The sequence below is a fragment of the Ornithorhynchus anatinus genome, chromosome X1, assembly GCF_004115215.2.
Source record: "Ornithorhynchus anatinus isolate Pmale09 chromosome X1, mOrnAna1.pri.v4, whole genome shotgun sequence".
Lineage (NCBI taxonomy): Eukaryota > Metazoa > Chordata > Mammalia > Monotremata > Ornithorhynchidae > Ornithorhynchus > Ornithorhynchus anatinus.
In genome coordinates, this window is record NC_041749.1 from 19,409,098 (window position 1) to 19,428,605 (window position 19,508).

The 19,508-nt window shown below is 45.0% G+C and overlaps 1 protein-coding gene across 1 annotated transcript in view; it reads right to left on the reverse strand.

The window, feature by feature from the left end:
- Positions 1-12,701, reverse strand: part of FGF18 (fibroblast growth factor 18) — a 51,863-nt gene extending 39,162 nt beyond the window's left edge. The window contains exons 1-3 of the mRNA XM_039910158.1: positions 12,623-12,701; positions 9,923-10,146; positions 583-763 (exon numbers count right to left, since the gene is read on the reverse strand). Coding sequence (XP_039766092.1) covers positions 583-763; positions 9,923-10,146; positions 12,623-12,701 — 484 coding nt within the window. The remainder of the gene's footprint in view (positions 1-582; positions 764-9,922; positions 10,147-12,622) is intronic.
- Between the last annotated feature and the right edge of the window lie 6,807 nt (positions 12,702-19,508).

Below are 19,508 nucleotides of genomic sequence, written 5' to 3' on the forward strand. Positions count from 1 at the left end.
GTACTCAAATACCACTGACTGATTTCAACACATCCTTTTAACTATTGATCAATGAGTCCAACTTTCAGAAAGAGCAAGCTCTGTTCTGAGCTAGTCATAGGACAATCACTGGCCACTATTCTGGCCCCTGCCTGAGGCTCCTTCCAAAGAACCCTAAATCAATTTCCTCTCAAGCTATTCATTACAGTCCCTTCCGCTTGAGGAAGACCTGAGGTAAGGACACTACTTCTTGTCTTTCCAGCCTCTCCCTTCCTCTTACCTCTCTGTAGCCTCCTTAAATTTCCCCAGCTTGCCTGTCTCCCTCCCAGCTCCACATATCGCCTCTCCAGCTCCCATGGCCAGGGCTACTACCCAATTGAGTGCTCAAGGGGACAGCAAGGAGATTCCTCTCCTTATCCACGGTTACAAAGTCTGGCTGCTGGAGAGACAATGACCAGGAACAATGGCCTTCTGGCCTATTTGAACATGATCACCCAGCTGCCTGAGCACACGGCCATTCTCCTCTCACTTCAGCAGGCAGTCCAGCTAGGTCCAGGGGTGGAGTGGGCAGGGTCTCAGTCTTGTCCCGGGGACTCTTCTTACCATATTTGTCCCCGTCCTCCCCTTTGGCACTGATCCTCCTGCCCAGGACCTGGATGTGCTTCCCGCTTGTCCTGCTGTATAGCTGGTAGAGCCGCAACTGCTTCCTGCTCACATCGTCTCTCGCTCGAGTCTGGTTTTCCACGTGTATCCGGAAGTCCACATTCTCCTCAGCCACCAACACCTAAGGGGGCGGGGGTGGGGAGGAGAGAGGGGAGGAGGGAGAGGATGAACAAGGTGATTCCTGGAATGAGGCCCCCTTCAGAAAGACTAGCCAGGACCCACTGAGTTCTCCTTCAGATCCTGTGCCGAAGGGCAATGTGCAGAGGCTATCCATCCTGGAGGCTTATTGCCCAGGGGGCTCAAACCCAGGTCTCCCTGAGTGCGTACCCAGGTGGGTCCCTGATACAAAATGGCCTCACCACTGACTCTCTGGGTCTGGTGATTTTCCAACCTGTCCGAGGGCTGGAACAACAGACTATTGTACCCTTACTCTCACAGGCCTCCAAGAAGAGAGAACAAGCAAGGATGGGGCAAAGGAACGGTATTATCCTCAAAATACAGGGAAGAAGCTGGCCCAGGAAGAGAGGGCAATCACTACTCAAGGCTTCCCCAAAGTCAGAACCAGGATGAGGGCCCAGATCCAGACTCTGTACCCCAGATTGGGAAGCCATGTTGCCCACCCCAGAACCAGAGAGCTCTCAGGATAAGGCTGCTTTACAGGGACTTCTCGGCCTGGAATAATAACAATAATAATAATAGTATCTGTGGTATTTGCTAAGGGCTTACTATATGACAAGCACTCCACTAAGTACTGAGGTAGATGTAAGTTAACTGGGGGAGGGGAAGAGGGGGACACAGTTTCTTCTGTCCTAAAGGGACCCACAGTCTAAATTTATATTTGTTTTTCGTTTCTATGTCTCTAAATGTGTCTGTTTATTGTTGTACTCTCTCAAGCACTTAGTACAGTGCTCTGCACAAAGTAAGCGCTCCATAAAAATGATTGAATGAATGAATGATTGAAGTAGGAGGCAGAACGGGATTGACTCTCAATGCTATCGTTGATGAGCTCCTCATTTGTTTCCTAATTCTTCCTAGCTCCAGTTGGAGGGACTACCTCAAGTGGGTTTCATGACCAGAGAAACTTGGAGTCTTCCCTACCCCCTCCCCCACACATGCTCACACATTCAGGAGATGGAAAGGACTTTAAGAAGAAAAGTACTGCCTTAGGGTTTTCCCCTCTGGATTTCAGGAAATACTGCAAATCACTGGGCAGGGAGCCAGGAAATCAGTCTAGTTGTTCACTGGGGGCTGGGGGCAATCACCTCAGCCAGGAGTATCTTGGTGCAAGAGCAGCATACAAGCACTGGTCTTGGCTTCAGATTTCCCTCAGCCATGTTTCTTCACGTGTGTGTGTGTGTGTGTGTGTGTGTGTGTGTGTGTAAGCCTGACAAACTCTTCCCTCAAAGCATCTCCTATTCACCCCCTCCCCCAACCCCCCAAACAGGGGGCAGGGTGGAAGAGAAGGAGGCAGAATGGTTTTGGGGGGGAAACCAAGCAAGACTGGCTTAGTTCTCTTTGAACTTCAAGTTCACTCAACCCTGAAACTCACAGAGAAATGGCAGTGTGAATACTGCCTTTCTCACAGTTCCCTCACAACAGGGCCTGAACCCCTCCAAATTAGCCAGTCCATTTCTCACCCACAGATCTATAGGAAGGGTAGTGGGGAGGAGGTGGGTTTCTCCATACACAGAATCAGAGATTTATCCCCCAAGCATAGCCGGGAAAGGCTCAAAATACAAACTGCACCTCTGACATTCTTAGACACTTTCATTCTAACCTGTCATTCCATGAAAGGGATGGCCACCAATCTTAAATGGGCTGCTACAGGAGAGCTCTCTGTTAGTGTTGTTTTTAAGAACATTAAAACACTAAGGAAATATCCTCCCAAAAATCAGGAAACTGAGCAAAATGCCAAGAGTGGTGGAATTCCCAATCAAGTCCTGCTTTCACTGTTTTAAGATTTTATCAATCAATAAATGATATTTACTGGGCACTTACTGTGTGCAGAACATTCACTGTACAAAGAATTTGGGGAAGTACCATACAATAGAGTACGTAGAGAGGATACCTGCCTTTAAGGGGCTTGCCATTTAGATTTCAAGTTTCCTCATCCATAAAATGGGGACAATATATCTGCTCTACCTATTGCCTTTATTAGGAATCCAGTGTGAATCAGGGATCCTACTATGAAAGCTGTCAAGGTAATGGTGAGCATATTAGCCTCTTTTAACTCTGATTAGGAATGTTCCAAGATGATTTCCAACCTAGTTTATGGCAACAAAAATCAAGATGAAACCACACACCTTCCAAGCCTCTAGTCATCAAATTGTAGACTCCCCTTTCATAGCCCTACCTCAGGTTTCTTACATGGGAGACCCAGAAACAAGAGATTGTAGAGAAGTCAATTCAATTTTCTAGGGCACGTTTCTGGATTTCCTTCCCTGTACCTTTGACTTTGGTTACAACCAAGGAGCAGTATAGTCTAATAGAAAGAGCATAGGTCTGGAATTCAGAGGACCTGGGTTCCAAACCCAGATCCACCACTTGCTTGCTGTGTGACCTTGGGTAAGTCACCTAACTTCTCTGTAAATTTCCTTACTTGCAAAATGGGGATTAAACATCTGCTCATCATCTCCCTTAGATTGTGAGCACCATGAGAGACATGGACTGCATCAGGCAGGATTATCTCTATCTAACCCACCACTTACAGAGTGCTTGACACATAATAAGTGCTTAGGTAATATCACAGTTATTATTGTTGTATTTCACTAGTCCTGGCCATTTATTTCTCTGTTATCACAGAAACAAAGGTTCTATGCAAGCGTTGCTGTTTCCTTTCCATTCATAGATGACCCCCCAAAATCAGCCTTGGGACACTGCTCAGGAGCCAACTCACCAAATTTTTGGAAAAACGAAGAAAAAAGTCAATTTTCCACCAGCCTTAAAAGGACTTCTTGGAATTCCACTGTTGGTCTACACACTTTGGACACTTTAGAAGATTGTTTCTCAATGATAGTTTTTAACTTCAGAGATGGGATTCCTAAAGTCTCACAGTGATCAAGAAGCAATTGCTACTATGGTTCCAGGTATTTTTCTCCTAAAAAATTTCCTCCCTTTCTTTATAGCTCAAACTGACTATTTCACAACTCTAAAAGCCTTCCCTCAGAGATCAGGCTGGAGAAAAAGCAGCTGGGAGCAGTCAGACAAAGAGAGAAGAATTAAGTGCAAGTTATCTAAACTGTAAACTCGCTGCGGGCAGAGAAAATGTCTACCGACTCTGTTGTATTGTCCTCTCCTAAATGCTAAGTACAGTGTTCTGTACATAGTAAGTGCTCAGTAAATACCACTGATTGATTGATTGATATCTACCATCTGAATTTACTGAAATACATTGACGGCAAAATTTCATTTACAATATTATGTAATTTCCTATGACAATAAATGCAATTATATTAACAAACTGTATTAAAGTCATGTTTTCCTTGAATTTTTCGGGTCTCTGCTTTGAATGGTAATAACATCTTTTCCTCAAAATACAGCAATGAAAAAGATTCCCCCAGAGTCTTCAGGCCTTGTTCAACCTAAAATGCTCCCTTTCACAAAAGGACTTATTGATTTTGAAGGCCAAACAAATCAAGTGACCCAAAGTCCCTTCAAAAACCCACTCAGATAAGCAGGCAACAGTTATTACCTTTAAGTCTTTTACCCAACCTCATAATAATGATTTTTTCCATGACCTTCTAAACACACAAAGTTAATGCAGTGAGGTCAATAGGAGAGTAACTGATGGTTCTTTCCTAAGAATATAAAAAGGAACAATCAATCTTATTTCTTCTCTGGTTTGGGCAAAATTTGCTTTGGTTGAATAAATTAGTAGAATGCAAAGACCACCTCTAGATCAAGTGTAGTTACAAAATTACCGTAAAACCGCTCTTCCCTTCCCGGCCGCAAAGCCAAGACAAATGAACAGAGAGGGTTTTAACAGGTTGTGGCACCTGTTTTACCCACTAACTCAACTTGATTCTTTGAGTTCTTAGGTACCAGAAAAACATGGAAATCTTTTGAAGCTGGGCCCAATATGGCCCAATGAACAAATGGCCAAATAGTAATTTGGAGAGCAGTTTGGAAGTTGGGTGATATAATTATTCCTCAGCCCTTTTGGAACGTGATTTTCTTCTAACAGGCTGAAAGGAAGATATGGTTGACTGAGCCTAGCTGCCCTCCCTTGCACACCTCCCCACACATTCATGCACACATGTGCACACACACACACACACATCAGGGTCTCAGTTCTTTAGGAACACTTTCTTCAGTCCCAGTCAGGCTTCCCAACCCCCACATCTCCATCCCTTCATTCTCAGAGAAGTTTCCATCAGATAATCAAAGGGACCTAGCCCAGAGCAGAGGAAGCTTGCCCTGATCCTGTCCCCAAAACAGTACACTTACACTCACACACAAATACAAGCATCCAGAAATGACCCTGGGACAACTACTCCGCCACTTGTCAGCTGTGTGACCGTGGGCAAGTCACTTAACTTCTCGGTGCCTTAGTTACTTCGTCTGTAAAATGGGGAATAAGACTGTGAGCCTCAATGGGACAACCTGATTACCCTGTATCTACCCCAGCACTTAGAACAGTGCTCTGAACAAAGTAAGGGCTTAACAAATACCACCATTATTATTATTATTACTCTGCTTAATCAAAGAACCCAGAAGTCTTTCAAGAGTGGGGTTCACAGCTTCCTGAGCCACTCACACCTACAATGGACAGGATCTCCTGGGGATTCTCTTCTGTGCTCTGATGCACTCAAGCCCATGAACAGGCTGATTCATTCTGAGAAGCTCAAAAACAAATTGATTGAAGGATTTTAAGCTGCTGTAGTTGCTGAAATCCGATAAAGTTCTCCTGGAAATGGCACTTTAATGTATCTGAGGAGGCTATGCACTCACCCATTTGGATCACCTCAGTCTGGTGTTTGGGGAGACAGAGAGCAAGGGCACCAAACTGGTCTCAGCCCCCGATTCTAGGTCTCTCTGCAGTGAGGAGATATCAGCTTGCTATCTCTCCTCACCCCACCTGTTGTGAACACCCTTAGTGGCACCTCCGGCACATATGGTGACATGAACCAGCGGACCTTTTGAGTTTCATCTATAAATTGGGATTAAAACTGTTAACCCTAACTGGAACAGGGACTAAGTTCAACCCGATTTCCTTGTATGCACCCCAACACTTAGTACAGTGCCTGACACACAGAAAGCACTTAACAAATGCCACAGTTATTATTATTATTATTCTCCAAGGAGTGAGTGTGGGACCAGAGTTCTGAATGCCTTAGCTGAATTTTTCCTTTCTCTTCTCTCCCCTTCCCTCTCTACAGGGATAGGAGGGTGTCTCCCTGAATGACTGATTTAGTGACTGAGTGGATTAGTGATGGATTAGCACAGAAATGGCCTCCTCAGGTGATAGGTGCAGGGTACCAGGAAGCGGTTTGAGATCACGAGGTCAGTCAGAGCCCCACTGTCCTTTGTCTGCAGGCAGCCTGAACTCTTACCAGAACAGTGCCCTCCCCAAGACCAAACAGCAGTAATGATCATCTGACATTTCAGTTTCTACCTGCAGCCAAGAACAAACTCAAAAACCACCATCCTTGACCCTAAAGGAGCTCTTCTCTTCACACCTATAAAATAGTGCCTCAATACTCTTCTTAGTCAACTCTACCTCTAGAGGAGATAACAGCTAACAGAGAATTGCATTTATCAATCTTAAACTTTTTATTCACTTCTCTCTGGATCCTGTCTTCACTGAACTGGATAACTTAAATTCTAGCTTCTATGGAGGACTGGTTCCTTGCCTTTCAGACTTGGAACAGGAGACCTCACACAAGGGCCATTAAGTATCCCGAAGTAAATCTGCCTTCTGAAACTGATGGTCTCAATGTTTGGGGCTGCTTTGGGTGGTTATTTATGTGCAACTAGCAATCAAGTGCTTAGTACAGTGCTTTGCACACAGGAAGCACTCAATAAATACAATTGCATGAATGATTTAGTCAAAATCAAATATCATGTTAAAACGAACTGTTCAAATGCATTCCCAGTTAACGGAGCTCCCAGGTGAAATACAGTGGGAATAGTGCACTAATCTTTCTCAGAGAGATGCTTTTGTTCTCAGACTCAAGAAAGAAAATGGTTAAAGAGATGGCTAAAAGAAAAGAAGAGAGGGAGAGATAAAGAAGGATAAAATGAAAGAGAGCAAAACAGTGAGTGTCCAATTTCCTTTGAATTGGATTAAGTTCCAGTGTTGGTCTGGCAAAGTTACTTAAGAGCTGATCATATTTATCGAGTGCTTACTGTGTGCAGAGCACTGTGCTAAGTGCTTGAGAGAGTACAATATAACAGAGTTGGTAGACATGTTCCCTTCCCACAGAGAGTTTGCAGTCTAGATTAAACTTTAAATGCTGGGGGTGCCCCCTGGATGGGTAGAAAATTGCAGATTTAATAGGGTAGAATGGTCCACCATCTAGAACAGCCTAATAGCCATAGTCAGGGTTCTCTACCCTTTGGGATTCAGAGCCCTCACCTGCCAGCGTTGAACCCTGGAAACCCCTCTCCCCTTTACCACCAGAATTGAATCCGTGTTCAGTTTCAGTCCTGTCCTGCTTAAGATTCATAGTAGGCACCTCACTGATTCTCTGCTAGGAAGATGGCACAGAAACTTTCAGATTGGGCATCACACCCAATCGCAGGATCTTAGCAATGAAGCAGGATGGTGCCACCCACAGCCAGAGAAATGAGGGGCTCTCATATTATTAACATTCTCCCAAAAAGGAAATTCCACATCTTTGACAACTGTGAGAAAGCTCTTCCTTGTGTCTCCCCTAAATCCTTCTGGCTGCTTTTTAAGCCAATGGTATAGTGCATTATGCAACAGTGGAGGGTGCTGTGGTGGAGAAGAAGCAGAGAGGTGAGTAAATGATAGATGCACTTACTTGACCTCCTGGCCCTAGGGGAGGGCCAGAAAAATTCATGGCAGTCAAGTGTCCCTGTCTTCTACATTCTTCACCTCTCCCACCAGGGCTCTGGCTTGGGGCTGGCAACTTTCCCAAGGCTAAGAGAATCATGGACAAGGGAATGGTATTTCCCTTTCTAGGATGGCACAGGCCTCTAAAGAGAGGTTTGGAATGACAGGAGACAGCTCCCAGAGGGAACTGCCCCAGCCTTCCCCTCACCCCTCCAAAATGGCTATTTCTTTTCATCTCCATTTCTCCTTTGTTGGGTCTGCTTCTTTCCCATCTCCTTTATTAGGAAACCCCCCACAGGAAGGAAGGGCTGTGGTCACTGTCCTGCCCATCCCAGGATATCACCAAGGAAACCCTGATGAAGTATGAGAGGGATATGTCTGATTTCCATTTGAATGGCACAACACTGTTTTTTTCTTTTTTTTAACTCTTCAGATCAATTCAGCCATATCAGGAGCACTTTCCATTCTGCCAAGCAGACATGTAAACCACACACAGGCTCCTTCTTGGGCCGGCAGCTCCTCTCCCACCCTGGTTTTGAAGCTTTCTCCAGGGTCCTAATAGTAGTAATATCGGTCATAGTCAGTCCGTCAGTCAAACTTATTTACTGAATGCTTACTGTGTGCAGAGCACTGTACTAAGTGCTTAGGAGAGTACGAGACAACAATATAACAGACACATTCCTTGCTCATAATAGTATTTATTGACTCCCATTGGGTTCAGTGTACTGTACTACGTGCAAAACAAGCAAGTGATACATTCCCTTCCTCCAAGGAGTTTACTTTTGTTCAGCCATCAGTGACACCAGCCCCCCGGGCAACAGCACTGGGCCCTTAAGGAACTTCTCAGGATGGTTTTCCTGGTGATAAGATACGTGAGTCTTGACTGGACAGCACTCTAGTGAATCCTACTAACATTCCCTAAAGAGCTAGGACTGTGTCTTACACTTCAGTCCTATCTTGCTTGAGATTCATAGTAGGCACCTCACTGATTCTCTGCCAGGGAAGATGGCACAGTAACTTTAAGATTTGCACATCATACCCAATCACCGGATCTTAGCAATATAGCAGGATGGTGCCACCCACAGCCAGAGAAACGAGGGGCTCTCACATTATTAACATTCTCCCAGAAAGGAAATTCCACACCTTACAAAAGTAAGTTCCCAAGTATTTGGTAAAGTGCTCTGCATGCAGAAAGTGTCCAATAAATATTGAGGTGATGATGATCATAATGGTTACAATGATGTTATCATCCAGGTCCTGGTGACCTGGTCAAAGCTCTGGTACAACCTCCACCCCCTTGGGAGACTGCTCCCTGAGCATCAGAACAGCCCCTTCCTCAACTTCATCCTCTTCCTCTTACTGATGTCCTCTTGGGCCATCTTAAAACTCTTCTTCTCTCACAATGACAGTGAAATAGTTGGCCCCTTCCCCTTTGTTCTCCCCCCAGCAGCATGACTCTTCTCAGACTAGTCTGTGCCATTTAGATATTTCAGGCACCAAACCTGAATGCATTTCTCAGAAGGATACTGCTCCCTTCGTCTGCTCCTCCCCAAAGAAAGTTACCCAGAAGACTCTGCCCCTGGCCAACCCTCTGTTCTTCCTGCTGCTCATAACTCCACTGTCTCCTTTACAGATACAGATTCCCTTCTGGGAATTGGGTTATGGTATGTGTGGGTTTCTAGTCCCTTAGTCTCTTAAGAGAATCAGCGCGCTTTAGTGGAAAGAGCACGGGGTTAAGAATCAGAGGATGTGAGTTCTAACACTGGCTCTGCCACTTGTCTGCTGTGTGACTGTGGGCAAGTCACTTAACTTCTCTGTGCCTCAGTTCCCTCATCTGTAAAATGGGAATTAAAACTGCAAGCCCCATGTGGGACAACCTGATTATCCATAATAGACCCTTAACAAATACCATAATAACAATAATAATAAATTATTATTATTCACATTTCTCTACAATATCTTGAAAACAGAGAACATGGGATCTCAAATACAATGAACAATTAAAAACTAAATGCAATAATGCAATAAATAAATAAACAATGGATTTTTCATTTTCGACAACAGCTACTTTAGTAGAGTTTCCATTACTTCCATGTCTCTTTCACCTTTTTATCCATTGTTCTCTCATCTTTTCCCAAGGTGTTTCACTCTGGCAACCTTCCTCATCAGCTTGAGACTTCGGGGAGAAATAAGTCATCCCACATCATTTCATCCTTCTCTAAATCTTTGGAATCCACTGAGACTGCATCCATTTGTGCTGACATCCTGACTCTTGAGGATCTCATGCAGTTGGGTTATGATCTTGGTTGACAGATAACTCCCTCTCTCTGAAGTGTCCCGGGATGCCTGACCCTTAAAGAATCTAGAGAAATGGGTCCTTGCACTGTAATGGGAGATCTTAATGACCTGCAAATTGTGAGCTCTTTGCAAAGTCCCGCCTGCAAGTTCTCTCATTGGTTCAGAACTAGCTTCCTTGTAGCAGTGGACTATCAGGGACAGGGATAAGGGGTGTGATAAGGGATAAGGGACACCTGAATACATCTACCTCTCCTCTACCAAACACTGGGCAGCGGACAAATCTGATGCCTTTGCTGTCATGAGACTGTCCACCAGGCTACTTCATCACAGCCTCAGTTTTGCTTCTTTCAGGAGTAGAACTGGAAGATACCTAGCTGTCCTTGGTGTTTGAAGGTGACACTACATTGTTTCTGAAAACCTCAATGACCAATTGACAATCTATTCCACACTGTAAACTCTCTGGGCATGTCACTCTCCTTCTTAAAAACCTCCAGTGGTTGCCTATCAAGCTCCGCGCAAAACAAAATCTTCTCACTCTAGGCTTCAAGGCTGTCCATCACCTTGCCCCTTCTTACCTCTCCTCCCTTCTCTCTTTCTACTGCCCACCTCATACGCTCCACTCCTCTGCCACCCACCTCCTCACCGTCCCTCGTTCTCGCCCATCCCACCGTCGACCCCTGGCCACGTCCTCCCGCCGTCCTGGACCGCCCTCCCTCCTCACCTCTGCCAAACTCATTCTCTTCCCCTCTTCAAACCCTACTTACAGCTCACCTCCTCCAAGAGGCCTTCCCAGATTGAGCTCCCCTTCTCCCTCTTCTCCCTCTACCACCCCCTTTCACCTCTCTGCAGCTAAACCCTCTTTTCCTCCCATTTCCCTCTGCTCCTCCCCCTCTCCCTTCCCATCTCCTCAGCACTGTACTTGTCTGCTCAACTATATATATTTTCATTACCCTATTCATTTTGTTAATGAAATGTAAATCACCTTAATTCTATTTATTTGCTATTGTTTTAATGAGATGTTCATCTCCTTGAATCTATTTATTGCCATTGTTCTTGTCTGTCCATCTCCCCCGATTAGACTGTAAGCCAGTCAGAGGGCAGGGACTGTCTCTATCTGTTACCGATTTGTACATTCCAAGCGCTTAGTACAGTACTCTGCACATAGTAAGCACTCAATAAATACTATTGAATGAATGAATGAATACTATTTCCTCTATCTGTAATTTATTTTAATGTCTGCCTCCCTCACTAGGCTGTGAGCTCCTTGAGGGCAGGAATCATGTCTACTAAATCTATTCTTCCCCTCTAGACTATAAGCTGTTTGTGAGCAGGGGACTTGTCTAACAACACTTTCCCAAGTGTTTAGTCCATCTACATCCAGGAAGTGCTCGATTAATTGTATTCTACTCTCCTAAGTGCTTAGTTCAATGCATTGATTCAGTGATTTAATTTATATAATGTGCCACTTGCTGTGCTGATCATCTGCTACTTGCAGCATCTGTTGGTGTTTCCAAATCGGCTTCTTTATATTCCTCTTTCAAGGAAAGAAATCCCTAGGCTCTTTTGCAGCACCACAATTTATCGTGTCTTCTGCGGTCTCTGCCTGAAGGTGCCCCAGTTCAGTTCACCAAACAGCAGTTTCTTAGGTAACAATCAATCAATTGATTACCTTCTCATCTATTCTTCCCGCTTGTCCCCCCGTCAAGGCTGTATTGCAACAAGCCTGGCCTCAGTGCTGGTGAATTGGCAACATTCCAGAACCTCACCATTGGTGCCATTTGATGTTGGATTTGTTCATAGGTGACTGTTAAAAATGCTTGAGAAGCAAGATATGCCTTCTTTGGCAGATCTAAGTGTCAAAGCCATTTAGAAGATTATCCATTATCATAGTGTCTTAGCCTTTCAATTTTATAAGAAGCTTGATATTCTGCTGTCACCTATTTAGTTGTCCTTTTTATTTGAAGAGGATGCCTCTGATTCATTCAGTCATATTTATTGAATGCTTACTCTGATGATGAAGATTACCTATTGTGTGTGTGTGTGTGTGTGTGTGTGTGTGACTAAAAAGACCAATACTGGGACCCACAGCTGGTCACACTGGGTGCACAAAAAGGTTGTCCCTTGTGTTATCACGTTTGATATTTGCAAGGCCCATCACTGTTTTAGTTTTTGCCTCATCACATTTTTATGACGTTTCTGCTACAAAAGAGCCAATCTTATATTGAAAGTAGTATGCCAAGCTGGTCTATCCTCAACAATAGACACCCAGGTTTTAGCTGGGATGCAACGTCATCTGAGGCTTTATTTTGCCACATCCTTAAAATGTTTCCCCTATCTTCCCAACTTTTGGTTTCCCAGTTTCAGCTCTCAAGGCAAGTAGCCTACTGTTTTTCATTCTCATGTATCTCACCCTGTGTTGTGTTGAGATGAGTCTAGTTAGGAGACTAATTTGGTTGCATAACATCATACTTTATGATCTTGTCTTGCCATTTAATGTTAGATATAGCCCATAAATGATGCTGAAGGAACTGCTTGAGGTGTGGTGGAATGGTTCTTTCCACTCTGCTGCATTGTTTTCTCCCAAGCACCAAGTACAGTGCTCGGGCCACAGTGAGTGCTCAACAAAATCCATCGTTTGCTCTCTGTGTGAAGTCAAAGTCTCACAGCCAGGGAGGAGGTTGGACAGCACCACAGTTCTGAAAACTTTAAGTTTGATCTGATGGCTGAAACCACATTGCTCCATGCCCTATTTGACAATTATACCAAAGGATGTGCTGGCCTTCTTGTTTTTCTTCTTGCTTTTTTATCACCACTTCACTGGCCAGGGTACTGCCCAAAACTTAGCACAGTGCATGGCATTTAATGGGAGTTCAATAAAATAAAAATGAATAATTATGGTACTTCTTAAGTGCTTACTATGTGCCAAACCCTGTTCTGAGCACTGGGGTAGTTATAAATTAATCAGGGTGGACACAGACTATGTAGGAAGGAGTAAATAAGTAGCAATATCTAATGCTACTATTAAAATAAATCTGTGACACCTTTTAGCTTTGCGTTGCCAATATAAAATTTTGGTTATGTATATGATTTGCCTGGTGCAGACAGATACATCATTTCAATTTTCTTTAGATGTCAGTTAGTAGTGTTTAGCTGATTGAGTGAAGTAGTTTACAGTAATTTCCATGTCTTCTTGAGGATGTGCCTCTAGGACACAGTCTTGTGCATACAGCAGGCTCTAGGATTCTAGATCAATCGATCAATCATATTTATTGAGCACTTACTCTCTGCAGAGCACTGTACTAAACACTTGGGAGAGTACAATACAGTGGAGTTGGTAAACATTTTCCCTGCCCACAAGTTTACATTCTAGAGGGGGAGACAGGCATTAAAATAATTTACTCATATCTATGTAAGTGGGTTTGAGGGACTGAAGAAGGGGTGACTAAAAGAGGCAAATCTACATGAAAGGTCAACACAAAAGGGAGTGGGAAAAGAGAAGCAGCATGGCCTAGTGGTTAAAGCATGGGCTTGGGCCTGCGAGTCAGAAGAACCTGGGTTCTATTCCCGGCTCTGCTACTTGTCTATTATGTGACCTTAGGCAAGTCACTCACATTAATTGTTAACTTCTTACTATAGTGTTCTGCACCCAATAAATGCTCAATAAATACATTTGATTGACTGATTCTTAACAATTATGAGACTGAGAGGTATCTTCACTCTTCACACGTATGATAGTGGTATGAACACGGCCATATATTCTCACAATACTTGTGTTATCACCAACCTCTGTCTGTCAACCTCCAAAGACTTTCTTGATTAAGTTTTTCTATTTCTTTCAACTGTGAACTAGAAACACACACACCCAAGAAGACATGTTTTCCAAGATCTTTGAAGTTCTATGGACTAACAAGTAATCTGAAGAAAATCAGTATTCTATCCCTGGTAAACCTGGCAATCCAGAGTTTAATTCTGCTACCTAAGTAGAGCATTATCCAGTGACCTAAGAACATACAAAGAAGTAGAAATCCAAAGAAAAAACTCCTTTGGAACACCAAAAGACGGTGTGGTGCCAATCTGACATCAAACTTCAGTCAGAATCTGAGATCTAGAGAGCAACTGTTTCCAAACACGGTGACACCTTAATTTTATGACCTCTTATTATCTGGAGCTCCTTCACTATTGCCACCTATATGCCAAACTCAACATCAAAGAGAAAGGCAGGATCGTAATGAATTCTTCAATTGCAGTCAGTTCACCAGCACTGAAGCAAAACTTGTTACATCACACCTCCTCTGGATGGAAACAGCTGGCTGAGAGCTGGTGACAGCCGGAACCCCAAACAGCTGCTGTTTCGTGAACTGAAGTTGGGAGGTGGGGAGGAAGCAGTAAACAAAGAGAACAGAAGTAACATTTTAAAGACATAATGAAGCAAACTTCAGACAAAGTGAAAGCTCTGAGGGCAGCTGGGAAGACAGCAGCCAAAGATAGACCGGCCTGGTGTGCTGCAATTAGAAATAGTGCGATTCTCTTAGAACTGAGTCTTTGAAAAGAAATGTGACACTAAGAGACAGAAATGAAAGTTAAGTCAGAAAAGGCAGGAATCAAATGTGACAACATAGAAAGGGCTATTTTTACATGCTCACATGGTGGAAAGAATCATCAGCCACACTCATGTAAACTGATTAAATCTCCCCATCACTTGTGTCATTTTTGAACCTCACACTTGTCTATCTATGCATTATTGGATTATGTACTGCATAGATAGCAGAATCTGGATAAGTTAGCAGAATAGGACCAAATGCTATGTTGTAGAAGATCAAGGGAAAAGGTTTTCTCAGTCTTCTTGTCAGCCCATAGCGCTGTGTGGACCAGCACTTACACACACTTCCAAATCATCCTGAGAATTTCTACTAACCCCTGGGTTGCACACTTTCCTGCCTCTCGATCTAATACTTTCATGGCTCCAAAGGCATGAAAGTTTGAGTTTGGGGGATGCTGGGAATAGTTTGAGTTTGGGGGATGCTGGGAATAACATAAATATGGGGAAAGAAGGAGTTAGGGGAGCACAGGCAGAATGAGGTTGGAGAGAGGCAGGCAGACTTCTGAGAGCTAGTGGGGCAAAAGAAGAAATGTGGTCTAGTGGATAGAGCATGGGTCTGGGAGTCAGAAAGACCTGTGTATTAATCCCGGTTCTGCCACTTGACTGCTGTGTGACCTCGGGCAAGTGACTAAACTTCTCTGCACTTGTTACCTTATCTGTAAAATGGAAATCAAGACTGTGTGCCCCACATGGAACATGGACTGTGTCCAACCTGAATAACTTATATCTACCCCAGTGCTTGGCACATTGCTAGTGCTTAACAAATGCCATAAGATAAAAAAGAATAGATCTAGTTGGGGATCTTTTCAGCCACACCTCGGGGCCTTCTCAGTCCTACTTAGTCCAGCTCAAAAAATTTGCAAGAGCAAAAATGATGGCTTTGCCACCATAGCTGATAACATAGATGGACAACAATCCTCACTGGCTCCTAGAATAGACACCTCTGGACACTGGAAGTCAGATACATGCTTGCTTATGCTATCTCCTTCAGTCTCAATTTTGAATGAATCAATCCTTCACTTTTTTTCCCAAAGAGGCCACACCTAATCCAGGTTACTAGAGTAAGAGGTACACCTGCCCTACAAATTTAAAGGAGACTAATAATAGTAAAAGTAATAATAATAATATTTGTTAAGCACTTATTATGTGCCAAGCACTGCACCAAGTGCTGGGGCAGATTTCAGATCATCAGGTGGGTCCCAGGCCCTGCCTCACATGGGGCTCACAGTCTGAAAACATCTATTGAATCCCCATTTTTCAGATGAGGAAATTGAGACACAGAGAAGTGAAGTGTCTTGTCCAAGGTCACATAGCAGGAAAGTGGTGAGCTATGATTAGAACCCAGCCCCTTGACTCACGGACAATCCCAAACCAAGAATGGGAAATTCCTCTCATCCCCTATTTAATACAGACAAGAAGCATCTAAGTGTTTTATGAATCCAACATTTTCCTTAACCTCTCTGCCTTCCCCACTGTCAGGAGGTGCCCCAGGCACCTTCATCATTAATTTGTTCCTTTCTCCCCATTCACTCAAGCATCGTTCATTGTCAATCAAGAAATGGTATTTATTGAACACTTCCTGTGTGCAGAGCACTGTACTAAGCGCTTGAGAGAGTACAACACAATAAACTTGGTAGACACATTCCCTCCCCTCACCTTAGGCTTCAAACTTCCTCTTCACAGAGGAGTGAGTCCTTAAATCTTTGCACCTATGCAAGAGGCGATAATCCCTAGCATTCTTCAAGATGCCCTTTTCCTTCATATCCAAGCCCCTCAGAAGCAGTTACTGTCCAGGGCCCAGTGAAACTCTCCATCCACTTTTTCTGCTTACTACAATCTGTCCCTCTTTGTGTGTGATGGAGAGATTCTCTTTCTATCTCTCCCTCACACTGTTCTTCCCCAGTTCCCCAGACTCTCTTCAATCTGTCCAACCTGATTCCTCAGGAAGAATTGTGGGAGTTTTTCCCAGCTAGACTCAGGTGTTTAGGCCCCCTGATTTACGGTTGAATTTCACCCGCAGTGCTGAGGGAGTGGGGAACAGATTGTGACCCTGCAGAGTTTTGTGTTAAAATATGGCCAGACTCTCAGTCTCCCTCCAATATTATCCTAGTCCTGGAGCATCTGCATACAGCCTGTTAGTATATTATATTCCCTATTCTTATAGGACAACATTCCCTAAGGACTGAGGCTGCCTCTTCCCAAGCCTCCAGAGGAAAGGACAGGACAGGATAGAGGATGAGAACTAGACTATGAACTCTAGCTAGGATGTAGAATTTCCTCCTCTGCAGCACTGCCATTGTTGCCCAGGTCCCGCTCCCCTCCACGCTTACACACTCTCACTCTCTCTCTATCTCTCTCATCCCCTCTTCTATCAGCACGACATGATTCTAATTACAACCCTTGCAATCACTACATGCAGTACTAACAGGGGCCAAATTAAGCAGGGTGTTGGAGAAACTGAACATTACCAAATCAGCAGCCCAAGAGCTGGTCGGTGCTCAGGTGTATTTGGAAATGAGACATTTTTCAGAAAGCGTGAATGGAGTTCTTTCTCTTTCACAATAGAAACCAGGGAGATAGACAACAGCAGGCATATTTTAGGGATGGAACCAGAGAGAATAGAGAGAGAGAGAGGAAATTAAGAAGGAATGGGTCCCTTTTTCACAGATAAGCTGTTTCTTCAGTCAGGGAAGTACAGAGGCACACAACTTCAAAAATAAAGCATTTTCGGAGTGGCTTGCAGTCCCAAAACTCCAATATCACTAGATTTGACTGCATTTCTTCCACCAGCGCATAGAAATCTAAAGCCAGTTTAAAGCTGGGTGCTTCTCTGGGAAAAACCTCCCCTTTACAATGAGATATTTTTGGTCTCATAATGCCGAGAGGCCACGCTGGACTGGTCAGCCCGCCCCAGGGCTGGGAGCCCACCGGGGATTTCTTCCTCAGAGCCCTGAACCCATGCGGCCAAAATTAAACTAGAAGTGCTGACGTGACCTTAACTGAAGCCCCTTAAGGAAGACATGGTAATCGAGGCCCTCCCTGTGTGGGCCACCTATGGACAAATAAAGCCAAGCAGCATCCAGTGTTGACAGACCCTAAAGCTTCACAAGCATAACCAGTCTCACAACAACCTCTAAAGATTATGGGGCTTTAATGGCCAGTCAGGCTGGGATGATTTAGAGGTGGGATGGAAGGGTCATTATTCCTGAATAGGTGGGGGTGGGCCCACCAGAGAAATCAATAAACTATTCTGCTCTTGGGGAAGGAGAGAGCCTTGTTAATTGTGCAAACACAGGCTCCCCGCGTTCCATTTTCCTATGGAAATTGCTTCCCAGCTCCGAGGGCTGCGCCGCTAGGCCAGAAGGGCTAAGTTAGTCTCAAGTCTGCTGCTGCGGCTCCAATTCCCGGGACATTGACCGGAGTCTCTGTCCAAACCGCTGCCCCAGTCGGAGCCGCTGTCCACCGGCAAGGTTCGGCAGCGGGAGAAGAAACCCAAGCCGGTTGGACTCGGGCTGTCAATGAGAGCCTGCTTCGATAGGGCCCTCGCGCACTGGTTGGGCCTTGCCTGGGCCCTTCTTGACACCAAAATCGTAAACAACTCACTGAAGTGGGCTGTCAGTTGAAGTCATTCTGTCAGCCTCGCTTGGCATCCCCGGGACCGGGATGAGGGTTAGGGTTGGGGTCGGGGCTGGAGTTGGAGCTGGGGTCGGGGCTGCAGCTGAGTTAAATAAGGTGAGGCAGCTGGACTGAGTTCCCGGGGGCAGCCCTGGCTCTGGGCACAACTTCCCGCCGATGCCACACTCCAGGGAAGGAGGCCATATGCACTATATGGCCTGCATAGCCCCTCTGTCCCGTATGCCCCACGGCACAGGCTGTGGCCAGCTGGGCTTTCCCTGCCCCTGCCCGCAGGCTGCAGGCCGCCCTGCAGATACCAAGCTCAGCCCATTCTGCTCTGCCCCCGCCTTTGGCAGTTGGCAGCCACCTTCCCACACAACACCTGCTGGTTTCCACATTCATTAGGTTCCGGCATCCTGGGTTCACCTTCCGAGCTTCCTTCTTCTCTCGTCCCAATTCCTCTCCTTCCAACCTCCCCCTTGGCTTCCCTATCCAGTTTCTCTTTCTTTCCCTCCCTGTCATGTGCCCATTTCCCCCTAGAGACAAAGCCTTCCCTTTCCTTCCAGGGATGTCTATCCCTTGAGTTTGAAGCAGTGCTCAGAGCGGTCCTGCTGAACTACGCCCGAAATCTTTGGCACCTGGCTATCTTTGGGTGAAGGACACCCCAAAGTTATCAGACTTGCCCCTTGCCAAGTCCCTTGGCTGATAGAATAAAGCATAAGTGGAAGCAAGTACCAGAGCTGGCGGGGCTCCCTTGAGGGTACCTCCCTTTTGAAAAGAAATTTAATGGTACTTGCTAAGAGCTTACTATGTGCCAGACATAATACTAAGTGCTGGGGTAGATACAACTAATCAGGTTGGACACAGTCCATGTCCCACAGAGGGCTCACAGTCTTAATCCCCATTTTACAGATGAGGTAACTGAGGCACAGAGAAGTTAAGTGACTTGCCCAAGGTCAGTTAGTAGATAAGTGGTGGAGCCACTATTAAAAGCCAGGTCCTTCTGACTCACAGGCCCCTGCTCTATCCACAAGGCCACAGTGCACTTCTCCGTTGGCAGGTACTGCCCTGAGGAAATCCTGGAATTCCTGAGTCTTCCAGGTGACTTCACCTGCCCTGGGCCCATCTTGGGCTTCTGCTTCCCGGCCTCCCCTCATCACGGCCCCCATCCTGAAAGCACAGTAATAATGACAGTACTACACACTTGACTATGTGCCAAGCACTGTCCTAAGCACCAAAGTAATAATAATAATAATAATGTTGATACTTGTTAAGCACTTACTATGTGCCAAGCACTGTTCTAAGTGCCGGGGTAGATACACGGTAATCAGGTTG